This window comes from Hibiscus syriacus, unplaced genomic scaffold, assembly GCF_006381635.1.
Source record: "Hibiscus syriacus cultivar Baekdansim isolate YM2019G1 unplaced genomic scaffold, ASM638163v2 tig00111131_pilon, whole genome shotgun sequence".
NCBI lineage: Eukaryota > Viridiplantae > Streptophyta > Magnoliopsida > Malvales > Malvaceae > Hibiscus > Hibiscus syriacus.
In genome coordinates, this window is record NW_024062991.1 from 990,350 (window position 1) to 1,004,240 (window position 13,891).

At 33.6% G+C, this 13,891-nt stretch overlaps 1 protein-coding gene across 1 annotated transcript; it reads right to left on the reverse strand.

Annotated features, from left to right (window-relative positions):
- Positions 1 to 4,359: 4,359 nt before the first annotated feature.
- LOC120154516 (NDR1/HIN1-like protein 6) lies at positions 4,360 to 5,163 on the reverse strand. Its single transcript, XM_039166236.1, has one exon. It carries the CDS (start codon positions 5,125 to 5,127, stop codon positions 4,378 to 4,380), a length of 750 nt encoding a protein of 249 aa, XP_039022167.1. The 5' UTR covers positions 5,128 to 5,163; the 3' UTR covers positions 4,360 to 4,377.
- Positions 5,164 to 13,891: the final 8,728 nt, after the last annotated feature.

Consider the following 13,891-nt stretch of genomic DNA (forward strand, 5'->3'; position numbering starts at 1 on the left):
TTAGAAAACACTTGGAGAGTGAATTCTGAAATGTTGAGAGTGAGTTGAGAAGCTGAATATAGCTCTCTATTTATAGGCTAGAAATAAGGTTAAAATTGTCCATAAAATTTCAGGATTAAATCTCTTCTTTGTAACAGCTGAAACGTCTAGATGAACCTGACTCAGAAATAGTCCAGGTTCATTGCATCATTATTCAGCTGTTATAACTCCCGAAATTATATCATTTAACCCCTGGAATTAAATCAAATAACTCATGTAACTCCTGATATTAACAGCTTGTCCCCTTTGTACAAAGTTGGAAATCAGTCCAGATACATCTTAAAGTTTTTTATTTACTTTAGGAAAAGCTATTTAATTTCTGATAACTCTCATAAACCAGTTGTTATCATTTAAATTTAAACAGTCCTCAGCAGCCTATAAATATCAGTTGAAATCTTTGACATTTTTCCATTGTTTCTTTCAAAGAGAATTTCCTCAAGAATTTTCTCTAAAAATATAGTATCTGCGCGGACGTGTCGAAGACACGTATTACCACGACCACGACCATGAGCCGAGCCGAGCCGAGCCGTGTCATGCCGTGCCGTGTCATGTCGTGCCGAGCCGAGACGAGACGGCGGCGGCGGCGGTGCGCGAGAGTCCCCCTTGTTCTTTTTCACTCAACAAGGAAGTGGGAAATCTAAACCATAAATACCCATTTCCAATAGTATTTCCAATACTATATGAGATTGAGCATTACCAACAGTATACATCAATTTCAACTATTTAAGTGACGATTACTCTCATCGTGCATTGAAATTTGATTAAATAGAGTATCTGATGGAAAAGAGTGGCAACCAGGGCAACATCATTGGTGGTCGTTGTTGATAAAGAGGTTTGGAATTATGGATTTTAGAGTTCATTTTTTTAATTTAAGAAATTTTTAAATAAATTTTAATTTGAAGTTTTTTATTTTTAAAATATATTTTTTAAAATTTTTATAAGCCTGACACGTGTCACTTAACCACCAAATTTAATGATGTTATAGTCCATACACCTAAAAGTTTAACGTTAAAAATGTTAGACACTTATTTATAAAAAAATTCTTTAGGCACCTAAATTTAACTTTGTGTATAATTTGATCACTTATTTAGATTAAGCCATTTTTATTTTAAATTTCTATTTACAATGATTTACTGTTACATCAATGATTCACTTTTGTGTTGTCAAGTTCTAGTTTATAAATAGAATTCTCAGGCAGTTTAACCTCCACCAACCCAATCCATTCAATCATGATTACCTCCATGATATAGATGGGCAAGATAGATCCACTGATAATTGAAAAGTCTTACATGCTGATTATATTGGTATGTGAAACGACAGTTTCATTGTTGTCATATCGCTCTCTCATTGAACATGATGATTTTGATTGAGAGAATTCAGAGTACGTGATCTATTGTCTTGTTAATGGAAGATCATAATTGAAAACAATTGAAGGACAAAAAGAATTTCGCAAATATAAAAGTAAATATGATGGTCTCGATGAATGATCTAAGAGTGGAGCATATGCATCTCAAAGTGAATTGATATATCTTACGATGAAGTAGAACAACACAATATCTTTCAAGCACTTGATCGCATGCGCAAAAAGAAAATCCAGTAATAGGCGACATCTCTTCATACAATCAAGTTTTTAATGATCTTGAAGTATACAAATATGAGTTTTATCTTTCACAATCCTTAATTTATCAGAATATTAACGTCAACATAAAATTTCAGGATATGACATCTATCATATCTAATAAGCCGATTTGCAATCTCATAATTTCATCTTGCATTGAGAGTAAAGTGGTGATCATTTTTTTTACAAAAACATCTCTTATGTTTGAAGTGACTGACGAGTTGAACGACGATGAATAAGATCTCGTTCAAGTATAAAGGAAAAAATGAGATCGACATCTATTGAGATATTATTATTTTACAAAATCTCGACACAAGTAAAAATTAAAAATATATTTTCTGTACTTTTAGTTTTTGTAATGCATGAATAGAATTTAAATATTACTTTTTATCATTAAAATTTTAATTTCAATATATCAAATTTATTTAAATGCTTATTATAATTTAAGTCGCATATCAAAATATTAAAATATAAAATAGACAAATATATATTTTCTTATTATCTACTCCTAATCTCTTTTCTAATAATCATTTATCCCTCAATCTCATATATCCCAACACAATATAATTTATTTTTTAATAAAAAAATTAATACTCATAACCTCTGTATCAATATCACCCTATATTTTCAAATCAATTGCATGAAACAACTCTCACGTCAACCTGCACCCGTCTCAAGCCTGTATAGCCTACACCTGCAGTCTACCGTGCCAGCATAAAATGACATTCCTACACCCAACACGAGCAACCAAAACTAGAATATGCACAAATGAAGACGAAACATGTCACTCCGTAGCATCTATTTATCAAGGATTATAAATGGAATATATTTCTTTTAGATCTTCTCAGCATTAACATGTTTGATATTATTTCAAGAAAATTTGTGAAAAAAAAAGATTTTGATAAGAATATTAATGCCATTGACTAAATAGAATAGGTATCTTTACAAAGATTTAATGTAAATAAAGTTTCAAAACTAAATCATTTTTCTTAACACGGTGTTTAAATTTTTTCGGTCAATCTAAATGTTCGACATTATAAAATTTATCACTTTAGGTACTTCGTGTGTAATGATTGTTAAAAAGACCCATTAAATGACATATGTCGTATTCAAGTAATTTTAAATTTTTATTTTAAAAAAATATATCATTATTATTATATTAAAAAATTTAATTTCTCTTAAAGTATAAAAAATTCTAAATTCCTAATCCTAACTTTATCTCTCCTATTCATCATCGTCGATGACGACGGTCTCCCCCACTGCTATCGTTATCATCAGTTGCCTACCCACCAATCGTCAGACTTTAATACTAAAATCCCCTGATCGTAGGGATGACAACGGACCGGGTTCAGGCCGGGTATTGGTCCCCCGTCCCCGTTTAAAAAACTCATACTCGTCACCGCTTAAAAAACCGCAGGGATTTAAACGGGGATCCCCATCGGGTAATCGAGGAAAACCGCGGGGAAACGGGTATCCACGTTTAGCATAAACGGTTATTTAAACGGGTATCGGGCCGGGTATATATATATTTAAATTAAATATATAAATATTATATATATATTTAAATTTAAATTAAATTTATTAATATTATATATATATATATAATAATTATTTTTAATATTTATTGGGCCGGGTAATCGGGGCGGGGATTACCAAATTCGTCCCCGTCCCCGTTTAGAATAAACGGTTTTTCCCGTCTCCGTTTATAATCCCCGAACTCGACTCGTTTAATTCAGTTTTCGATTTTCCCCGTCAGATTCGGATTTTTTTGCCATCCCAACCTGATCGTTATCCCTAAATCCTCTTTCAATCCATTAAACCTTTTTTAATATCCATCAAATCACGATTGCAATCCTCCCTCTTATTAATATTAACAACAAACCCATTCTATTATATTGCAATTAGAGGATTTGTAGTGCTGCAATATACTAAAAATTAGGGATTCAATCTCATTTGATGGATTTAAGGGACTACAATATACAATCGAGCGACAAGGACAAAGGTGGGTTTAAGGGATGACTCGATCTAATGGTTAGGTTTTTAAGAGTTTCGGAATTTAGTGGATTGAAGCAATGATAAGGGTGGTGGTCGATCACTGGGCGAATAACGATGAATAGATGGTAGTTTAACAATAGTGATGACAGTCAACCGTGGTCGAGAACGATAACGAGATAGTTTGTTTTTCTTTGAGTAGGATTGTCGTCTATTGTTCTAGTGGCTGATCATTGAGTAACTGGTTGTCGGGTGGAAGCGCGTTCTGGGGTAGGCTCAACCGACAACAATGACGGTAAGAGCAACCGGAGTGGGTTAAGAATTGGAATTAAGGTTTTTAATGTTTTGAGGTTTTTTAGATTTAAGATAATTTTGAAATTTTTTATTAAAAAAACCACATTTTTAAAATTTTTTTATTTAAAATAAAAATGTTATAAATTTTATAAATGTGACAAAATGGGATAAATTTTTTAACTATCATTATAGATAATACTCTAAAGCGATAATATTTATAAAATTATAAAAAAATGTCTGAACACCTTAAAATAATATAATTATATACTTTTTTTTTATATTAAGCTTTTTACAAACTTACCAACAAACCAAAGTTTATACTACGCTGATGGAGGACAAAATCTGCAAAAACCCCTCCATTTTATGAAAAAAATAAAGAAAATAAATAAACAAACAATAAAGTAATATATCCCAGCAGTAAAGAAGTCGAGTTTCTAAACCCTAAACCTGAAGCTGCAGTTACTACTCGAAATTCTGATGGCACTGTTAGGAGATAAAGCATCCACCACTAGCCGGCACCTAACGGAGAACTTCATTTCCGGGAGCTTTAGGCTCCCAAGCTTAATCCTCACAGGCTGACTGGCCCTCAGCATCAAAGGTATGTTCCCCGTCTGCTGCTGCTGCTGTTGCAGCGCCGTCATTAAGCCGGAACCGTTCTGGATTTGTCCCGACATCGGCAAAACCAGAACGGTCGTGTTCCGATGACCTTGGTAGAATTTCGGTATCGAGCCTCGGCACAGTTGGGTTCCAGTGTACCACACGGTTATATGGCTGCCTCCTTCGTAATAAATCCCGATTCTTCTGTTGGGGTTTCTCGCGGTGAAGTTAACGTGGAAGCTAGCAGACAAGCTAGAATCCGAGCTGAGACTCAACTGCGTTACCTCCAGACCGTCGATGGAATAGTCCGGTAGCTTGGGTCGGAAAACGAGGAATGAGATGCCGACGATGATCCCTATAATGACGATTAGGAGCAAGAGAATAGACAGTGTCCAACACAAGCACCTGCAGCAACAACAGCTTCTTCTTTTCTTTGGAGGAGTGACATGGGAGTAGTTGGGTTGCTGTTGTTCGAAAGGGTTAAGAAGATCGGATTTCTTGGAGCCTAGGGGAACCAAGGGGACTGGGGAGGTTTGTGGCGGCGATTCTATGTCTGGGACGGGATGGATTTTCTGTTGATCAGCCATTGACGATGATGATGAGTTCAATTCAACACATTTGAGGCAGCCGGCCCTATGAAAAGCAAGCCTTGAGAAAAATAAAATATGTAGAGAGTGAGGGAAAGGGACGGTTGATTAAGTCATAAGATAGAAGCTTCCTCTATTTGACTTGTAATTTTTTCTCTAGTGATGAAGAAGTTTTGCGGTTCCCTTCACATATTCACCTAATCGTCCCTTTAGTCCTTATATTTTAGATTTAATATTTATATTTTAATTTAAGATAGCGTGATCCTTTTATTTTTACTACGTCTATGGTTAGTTTTAAGTTTTTTAACAAAATAATTATATGACGTGTTTAAAAATTTTGTCAAAAAATATTTTCACACGTTAATATTTTAACAGGAATAGATCATAATATTATTTAAATTAATTAATAACCAAATCTCAAGTTTAAACAAAGTTATAATTTGAAAAAAGTTTAGAAATGGTCAAAGTATTGAGAAAAAGAATAATAACGGCGTTGACAAAATAGATGCGTGTTATGAGCGTTGCTTTGTGTTGAAAAACGGAACAAAATTAGTAAGAGAATATCAGAAAACCCATCAAATAAATCATAGCCGACTTGAGAATTAAAAAGAATAAATGGAAAATCTTAGTGGGTGAAAGACCGTCATCTTGTTTGTAACAAGGGACAAATCACAACAGCTATCGTCAACTTTCTTTTGTTCTATCCTTGCGTTTCATATTGGAATACAAAATACCATATAGGTTATTGTCTTTATTTTAATCGGTCTATGTGCATTATGTACCAAAACAATTATTCTAAATTTATCATTTATTTCTTTTATATTTTACAGTCTATAATTAATTAAATCTTTAACATAAAAGTTAATTTATTAAACCCGCGTTTATACCACACATCATCATTATAAATTTTTATATTTTTTTTATTGATAATCTATTATTAATCTTTAGAATTTATAAATTTATTTTAAATTAGAATTATACATTTATCTTTAAATATAATCATTACTAATGAATGGAAGGGTATGATTAGTTAAATTTCAACTAAAAGATGTAATTAAACATATATTTTTAAAATTTTTACTATAAGTTTCTACCATTATGTCATAAATGTGCACAGATACCAGTCCATTCATTCCCCCCCCCCCCCTTTGGGTCGATCTTGCTATGGATCTTTCGAATCCAGGCTCGATTCCGATCCTTTTGTCGCCTTCAGGCCTTTCCCCTCTAAGGCTCTTATTTAGTTACAAGAACAACGTCATATTAAGGTATGCAAATGTCATAATAGATTTTGATTCGATGAATGTGCTACGTTAAAAGCATGATGGATCAAGGAGAATAAATAAGATTATTGTTTTTTTTTTTAAAAAAAACAATTCTCTTAAATTTTAAAATTTTAATAAAATTATGCCTCCATAATTAAAATCTATCTTCAAAAGCCTAAGAATATTTTTTTCAGATTTTAGAGGATTTTCTTTTCATATCATAAATTATAATTCTTTTAATACATCTGAAGTGAATATAAGATAATATATGTTAAAGTCTCTCAATCCTTTAATAATGAATGCTCGTATCCCTACATAAACGATGCTTCAACTCAAAACTTCAAAATATAACAATAAATCCTTTAACCATTAAGTCATTTGGTTGAAGTTTTTTTCGATGAATAAAAAATTCATTGCCCAAAACACCAATTAAATTGTACAAAGATTTACATCACAACTACCTAAGCATTCACACCCCACACCTAACAAAAATGACTATTTAACTAACTCGTTTTACAACCCTTCATACTAGTGATCTTCAAAGCACAATCCCCTTCAAACGTTATCAAAGCACACACTTAAGATTATGTTTCCCTTGAAAGACTCTATTTTTCTCTCTTTTCAAATCAACGCAAGAAAATAATTGCAAGCCAAGCGAAAGACATAGGACATAATAGTTTTACCCCTGGCATTGCATTATGCCTAATCAAGCTCCTACCCTCAATCTATAACATCTTCGGCACCTTACATGCCAACAAAACGTTCCTCTAAGCCTGCTTGGAGTAAGAACATCCAAAGAACAAGTGATCTCGAGATTCAATATCGTTTAAACACCAAATACACATGCCACCAATATTCATACCAAAAGATGAAACTCGACTCTTGGTCGGGAGTCTATCCAGTACCGTCATCCATGAGATATTAGATTTTTTGGGGATATAACTCGATTACCACACCAATCGATTCCAAGGCATCCTTACATATGATCTCGCACAACTTCCCAAATACCAATAATCGACATGGAAACACCAACCAAGGGAGGCCCAATCACAACAACTTTACACATCAAAAGTTGTAGGGACCTCCAAATCTAACCACAATGCTGAAGCCCTCATTTATCAGAATGATTACCTTTCAACACATAAAGATTTATCCAGCAATCCAAAGAAACCCTCATTTGGAAAGAGCCTCCTAATCAAATAAATTAAAAAGCTTCATTCTAACTTCAGATATCCTTCAATCCCAAACCCTTTTACATTTTGGACTACAAATTTTTGACCAACCCACACTAGTACTTTTAACAGGCTTATCCTCCCCTTAAAAAAACCTCACACACATTGGTCAATCCTATCCAAAATGACATCGGGCATGACAAATTACTTACTCTAAAACCCTTGAATACTAAAAATGAAAGATTGAATCAATTACACTATGTCACCATATGACAACTGTCGAGCCTTATAGCTCTACAATCGTTAATAAATCTTTTCAATCAAGGGGTCACGATGAGGAATACCAAGATATCTGACTGGCAGAACAACACGTCTCACCCCTATTTCACCTTAGATAAAGTCCATCATATTCTGATATTCCAAAAGAGGTAATCTTTGTTTTATATAGGTTCAGTCGCAAGCCAAAAAACTTATATAAAAGTTTCAAAGCCTCCAAAATCCTTTCATTGAATCCATGCCACTTCTCAAGAACATCAAGAAATCATCTACAAAGCAAATTTTGGTGAGATGAAGTTTATGAAACTTCGAGTGAAACCTAAAAACATCATTCTCTGCTACCTTGTCCAACAAATGAGATAAAAATTATTGTTAGAACAAAGAGGTAGGGAGAAAGAGAGTCTCTCTGTCTCACACCTTTCTCTCCTTTAAAGAAACCATAAGGCCACCGTTTATAGCAATAAAAAACTTCATCGTAGAGATACACTCTTTAAAGTAATCAACCATTAGCTCTGGCAAGCCTAAATATTTAAGAACCCTTAACAAAAATCCCAACTTAATAAATCTAGGGCATTCTGTAAATCCACTTTGATTACACATTTAGGCGGGTGAGAAGAACATCCATATCTTCATAAGCTCCCGAGCCATGAGCGTGTTATCAATAATGCTCCTATCAGGAATGAAATCATTCTAACCAGGAGACACTAATTTTGGTAACAAACTTTTCATCATATTAGCAATAATGTGAGTGATGCACTTGTAGGTTACATTACAACATAAAATGGGGCGAAAATCCTTCATGTGACTTTGTTTTGGCACCTTAGGTGCAAGCACAATCATAGTCACATTGAAAGTAGGAAAAATATTAGAGTGCTCGAATAAATAAAGGATTACCTCAACCATTCATCCCCATAATATGCGAAGAAGCTTTGAAGAAACCTAAATAGCATAAGGCTCTAAAGCCTTGTTAGGAATTTGCTCAAACATGTCAGTTCTAACTTCCTCCCAAAAAAATCTAACAAACCAAACCTTAGCATCATCAGACATAAAGCAATTCATAATCTTTTAAAGAAACTCCATTGAGAAACCCCTAATCAAGCCATCAGACGTGTCTAGTAGCTTTATGGAAAATCAACCACCTCCGCTATAATCATATCAAATAGACCATGTAACGCCCCAATCATTAGTGATAGTTCTAATGATCTACCTATTATATCTAATATGAATCATGTAACACCCTAATCATTTTTGGATTAACCCATGAGAGAGTTTAAACAAACCCATTAGCTTATAGGAAATCATGACCCAAGTTTGAGTGAATTTGGGCTTGGTTTGATCCTAACATGTGTTAAAAAGGGTTTTTAATTAATGACTAAACTTGAAGGACCAATGAAGTAGTTTATAATTTTTGTTATGAAAGGCTGAATTCTTTAAATGTTGGTGAGGTCATCTGTTGATTCATTTTTTCCCCTATCCATTTTGTCATCTTCTTCCTTCATCTTTATCCCATTCTCACTCACACTTAAAATAATCAAAGGTGATAACATGGTAGCCTTGTAATCCTAGTTTGGCATTTTAAATGTAAAAATAATAACCTACACCACAAAGGCTTTATTCAAGCCCTCAATATCTTTATTTCATCATGGTATCCAAAATATGAGTTTTAGTGGGGGTTTCAAATCCCATTATTAAACCAACTCATTTTTTTTAGGAATTTAAGCCTTATAAATTCTTTATAATCTCTTCCTAAACACCTAAGAAAGTTAATAAGACGTATGGTTGTTTTATTGTTAGTGAGAGAAGTTGAAGAAAACTCCAAGAACAAGGGAAAAGAAAAAATAACTTTTGGTTGAGCTTTGGACACTTCCAACAGCTTAGAAATCTAAGGTAACTCACTTCTAACTCAACTCTACCACATGTAGGGCGCTAGGTGTGTTTTGTTGGGTTGCATGAGTTATGAAGCATGTTCATGGTAGATTCAATATTTGGTGTTTTTCTGCATGTTTATGGACCTCTTATGACCATTACTTCTATAAATAAAACTCTAATAACATTTGTAAATCTCAGTAGGACTTTGAGAGTGTTAGAGAAGCATTTTTGTGCCAAAAATAAGGTATTTTTGGGTTTGAGTATCAATATTGGAAGAACAATACCGATATTGTTCATCAGCTAATTTAAAATAAAACTGGTTTGAGAAGAAAATATCGATACTATCCATAGAGTTTCAATTTTGTTGGTCGAGTTTCGATACTCATAGAATAGTACTGATACAGAGAACACTTAGTAGATTTTGGTATTGATGCTTATAGGAGTATCGATACTAGGGGTAGAGTATCAATACTCCAGTATGAGGTATCGATACTAAGGTATTTTTCAAAACATCAAAGAAAATCTAGTATCAATACTCAGATAGTATTGGTACCACAATTCAAAAGTATCGATACTCAAGCTAGAGTATCAATACTACCCTTCTATTTTAGTTCTCAATAGTCAATCGGTATTGATACCCAGAGGTTAGTATTGATACTCAAGGGTCAATACCAATACAAAAAGGCTTCGTATCAGTATCCACGAACAATTATGGGTAAGAAACCCAATATTTTTAAGGGTAGATTTGAGGGAACCAATAATATCAGAATATCATAAAATAAAACTACAAGTGAGAACAATAATAATCTCAGAACATCTAGAAATAATAACAGTTAGGATGAAATAAAACTAGCCTTGTTTGATGCTCGGGAAATATCAGGACACCCGAGTTATTATAGCAGATAAAAATCATACAATTCAAATATATCCTAGTCAATACCAAGCCATTTTATTTTCCAACTAGGCGTAGACGCCCCAAGACTCAACGTAGTAAGTTGGTCGGGTGTACTTTTTCAATGCAGTTCTGGATCTTACCCCACATACCCGAGGCTATCCTAGGCTAGAGGGGTGTGTGCTCTGAGATGCATAACCCTCAACTATACCATGATGCCTACTTCAATATTACATGTCAATGGTTTTTATGTCTTATATCTATGCTACTAGAATGCTCATTTAGTGAATGCATGTAGTACAATACAGTTATTAGTGTGGCACTGAGCTCGTAAGCTCAGTGTTCGAAATGTGTTTTCGTGTATAGGTTCTTAGAAGACTGTCGTGGAGCGTTACCGTCATCAGACATTGAGATCAGCCGAGGCTTTAGAGTACGCTTTGATTTATGTTAGAGGGCATGTACTATTATAGACCTTTTTGTATTCAGTTCTAACTCTATTTTGATTTAAACTTTGTGTATTTATTTTGGATGGTTTGGGAGCTCTCTTGTACTTGTAAATTTGGAGTTACTACTATTTTATTTTGTGTATGGATTTTTATATATAATGATTTACAATTGTTTTTAAAAAAAAATTGGGTTAGCCACCTCGGTGATCCTATGTGGCACTTTAGTCTTTAGATCTTCTAGTTGAACTGGATTAGAAACTTTGAATTTTTATCATCCTATTGAATCCATATCACTTTCGGCTTCTGGTTGTAAAAGCTCTCCTTTAATCCAGACAAAAAAATCAAATCAGAAGAAAACCTATTCTCCTTAAACAATAAACCAAAAATCACATTATCTGATAAGATGTCCATATGAACCTTCTCTAACTCAACTCTAATTTCCTTAACTTTCAAAGGCTGACTCCTGAACTTAGAGACAATAAATTCTTAGAGCACCAACTTCAAGCTTTTGAGCTTATAAAACACCAAGCCATACGATCAACAACCCTCAAATAGATTTTTAACTATCACAATTAATCTTTAGAAAATAATAATACTTTACCTATAAGTTAAATTTTTTGAAAGGCTTTGAAGATAACTTCATTTACCTTTCCATCCAAACCACGCTAGGGCAATGGTTTGAGGGAGCATGAGCCAACGATTCAACTGAGGTATGATAACAAACCTTAAACTACAAAGTGGTGACCAATACTCTGTTTAGTTTCTAAGAAGTGAAAGAAACCTCTTGCCGATTGGACAAAGTGAAGTTGTAACATCTTAAATTTTAGGAACTCTCAAGAGTTGAAGGGCTTGAGGGGTAGTTTACCCCAAAATTAGGTTGATAATAAAATCTCACTCATTATTTCTCTATTTTTTCCTTTCCAATCGTGCAAACTTCCCTTAAAATTTTCCTCCATTTCTTTTTATTTTTCTCCCATCTATTCTTGTGCATTTTCTCCGATTGATCTCCATTTCGACCGCCATTACTCTTACCACTGACGTTATCATACTCTTCTCATCGTCATTGTTCGTTCGGTGGTCTCGGTGTGTTAATTGGCATTGACGTTATCATTGTTGGAGAAGGTAAAGTTTTGAGTTTTAAACAAAAGCAGTTTCATCGTGCACCACCATAAATCGACCTCGATAAGTGGTTCCTTGGGCTTTAAAATAATTTTATAGAAATTTTGGTTGGAATCCCATCACCGGATGAGCCTCAACGCACTCCCACTCACTCTCGTACGCGTATCGGACTGTCCTAGACATTTTTAAATTCAGAATCGGCTGAATCCATTTGACCTTGAATCAAACTTTGAACTGATCAGCCCGTTGATTGACTGACCCATTGAACATTGACGTTAATCGTTACTTTTTTCAAAGACCACTCCCTTTGTGTTTTTCGACGTCCTTAGTTGTTTTGCAAATTCTGACCTAAAGCCTTGTTTTACATCATTTACCTCTCAAATTCATAATTATGTTAAATAAATTGTCATATTTTGGATTCATTTTCTAATGTTTTTTTTGAAGGTGATCACGTTCTCCGCATTGTTCTCCGATAGATCTTAATCGTCCTCGCTCAACTCAGTTGATTCCGCTCACTCTCAAGATATGCGTATTATTTAGTGACTTTATAATATATTTCTATTTAAGATTATAGTTTTCGTACTCATAGAGTGTTATTTTTTAAGTCCCCAGTCGTAAGACCTAGTACAACCGACCATGGGAAGCGTAAGACTTAGCCGGTATTATTTTTGTCTGGGATTTATTCCCGATCTGTTATGTATGAGATTTATTCTCTAATCTATTCTGTATGAGATTATTCACCGATCTATTCTGTATGGGATTTATTCCCTGATTTTTTTGTGTGGGAGTTATTCTCTGCTCTGTTTCTGTTTGGGATCCTCATTTAAGGGCTAAATCCCCATTCTATTTTTGTTTCTGTTTGGGATCCTTTTCGGAGAGAACATCTTCATTTTGTTGTCTGTGGCGGAATGTAAAGTTGTGTGACATTGATGTTACATTCTGAAGATTAAATTCTGATTTACTGTTACACTTTATTTGTGTTGTATTATATATACGTTAGCTATGGTATTTGCTTTACTTTAGATAACAAATTGGGCTTCGTAACTCACTTTCTAGTTTTTGTCTTTCTAGATTACTTAGACTTTTAGGATTTACAACTGGTACTTGGTGGATCGTTAGTAGTCATTTTATTTCAGACATCGTATGGATGTTTTCTTTTCAAACTTTATGTTATTTGTTTTCCGTTGATTTTATATATATTTTATGAGATTTGGGATATTAAATTACTTTATTGGTTTTGGATTTGAAACTTGTGGTATATTTTATATATTATGAACTCCTGGATTTTGACGGTTTAATGGCGATGCATGTTAAGACATGACATTTCTTAATTTATGTTCAATCAAACGTTGTTATGGTCTTCGAGATTCGGCTATAACTATAATATCCTAAAATCGGGTCTGGTAGTTGGGGTCGGTTTCAGGTCGATTTTCAGATTTCCAATAAAAAGGAAGAAAATTTCTTAAATTTATATTTTGGTTTTAAAAATATTTTGGAAATGTTTTAAGTGATTTTAGATGATTAATTTTAAGTATGAAAGTTTAATTAAATGAATTGGTGATCGAATTTAAGGAATTGGAAATTATAATTTCGTTGATCATTTTGTAAATTTTTACAATGTGCAAAGTCTATGAAGCAATTATCCAAGGCTTGTGTTTAGAGTTTTCCCTCTTAAATTAAAATGTTTTAATTTTCCCCTTTTACCATTTTCCATATAAGTTCTTTTTA

Coding starts and splice junctions, on each gene's coding strand:
- LOC120154516 (XM_039166236.1), bottom strand. CDS start 5,127: ATGGCTGATCAACAGAAAATCCATCCCGTCCCAGACATAGAATCGCCG.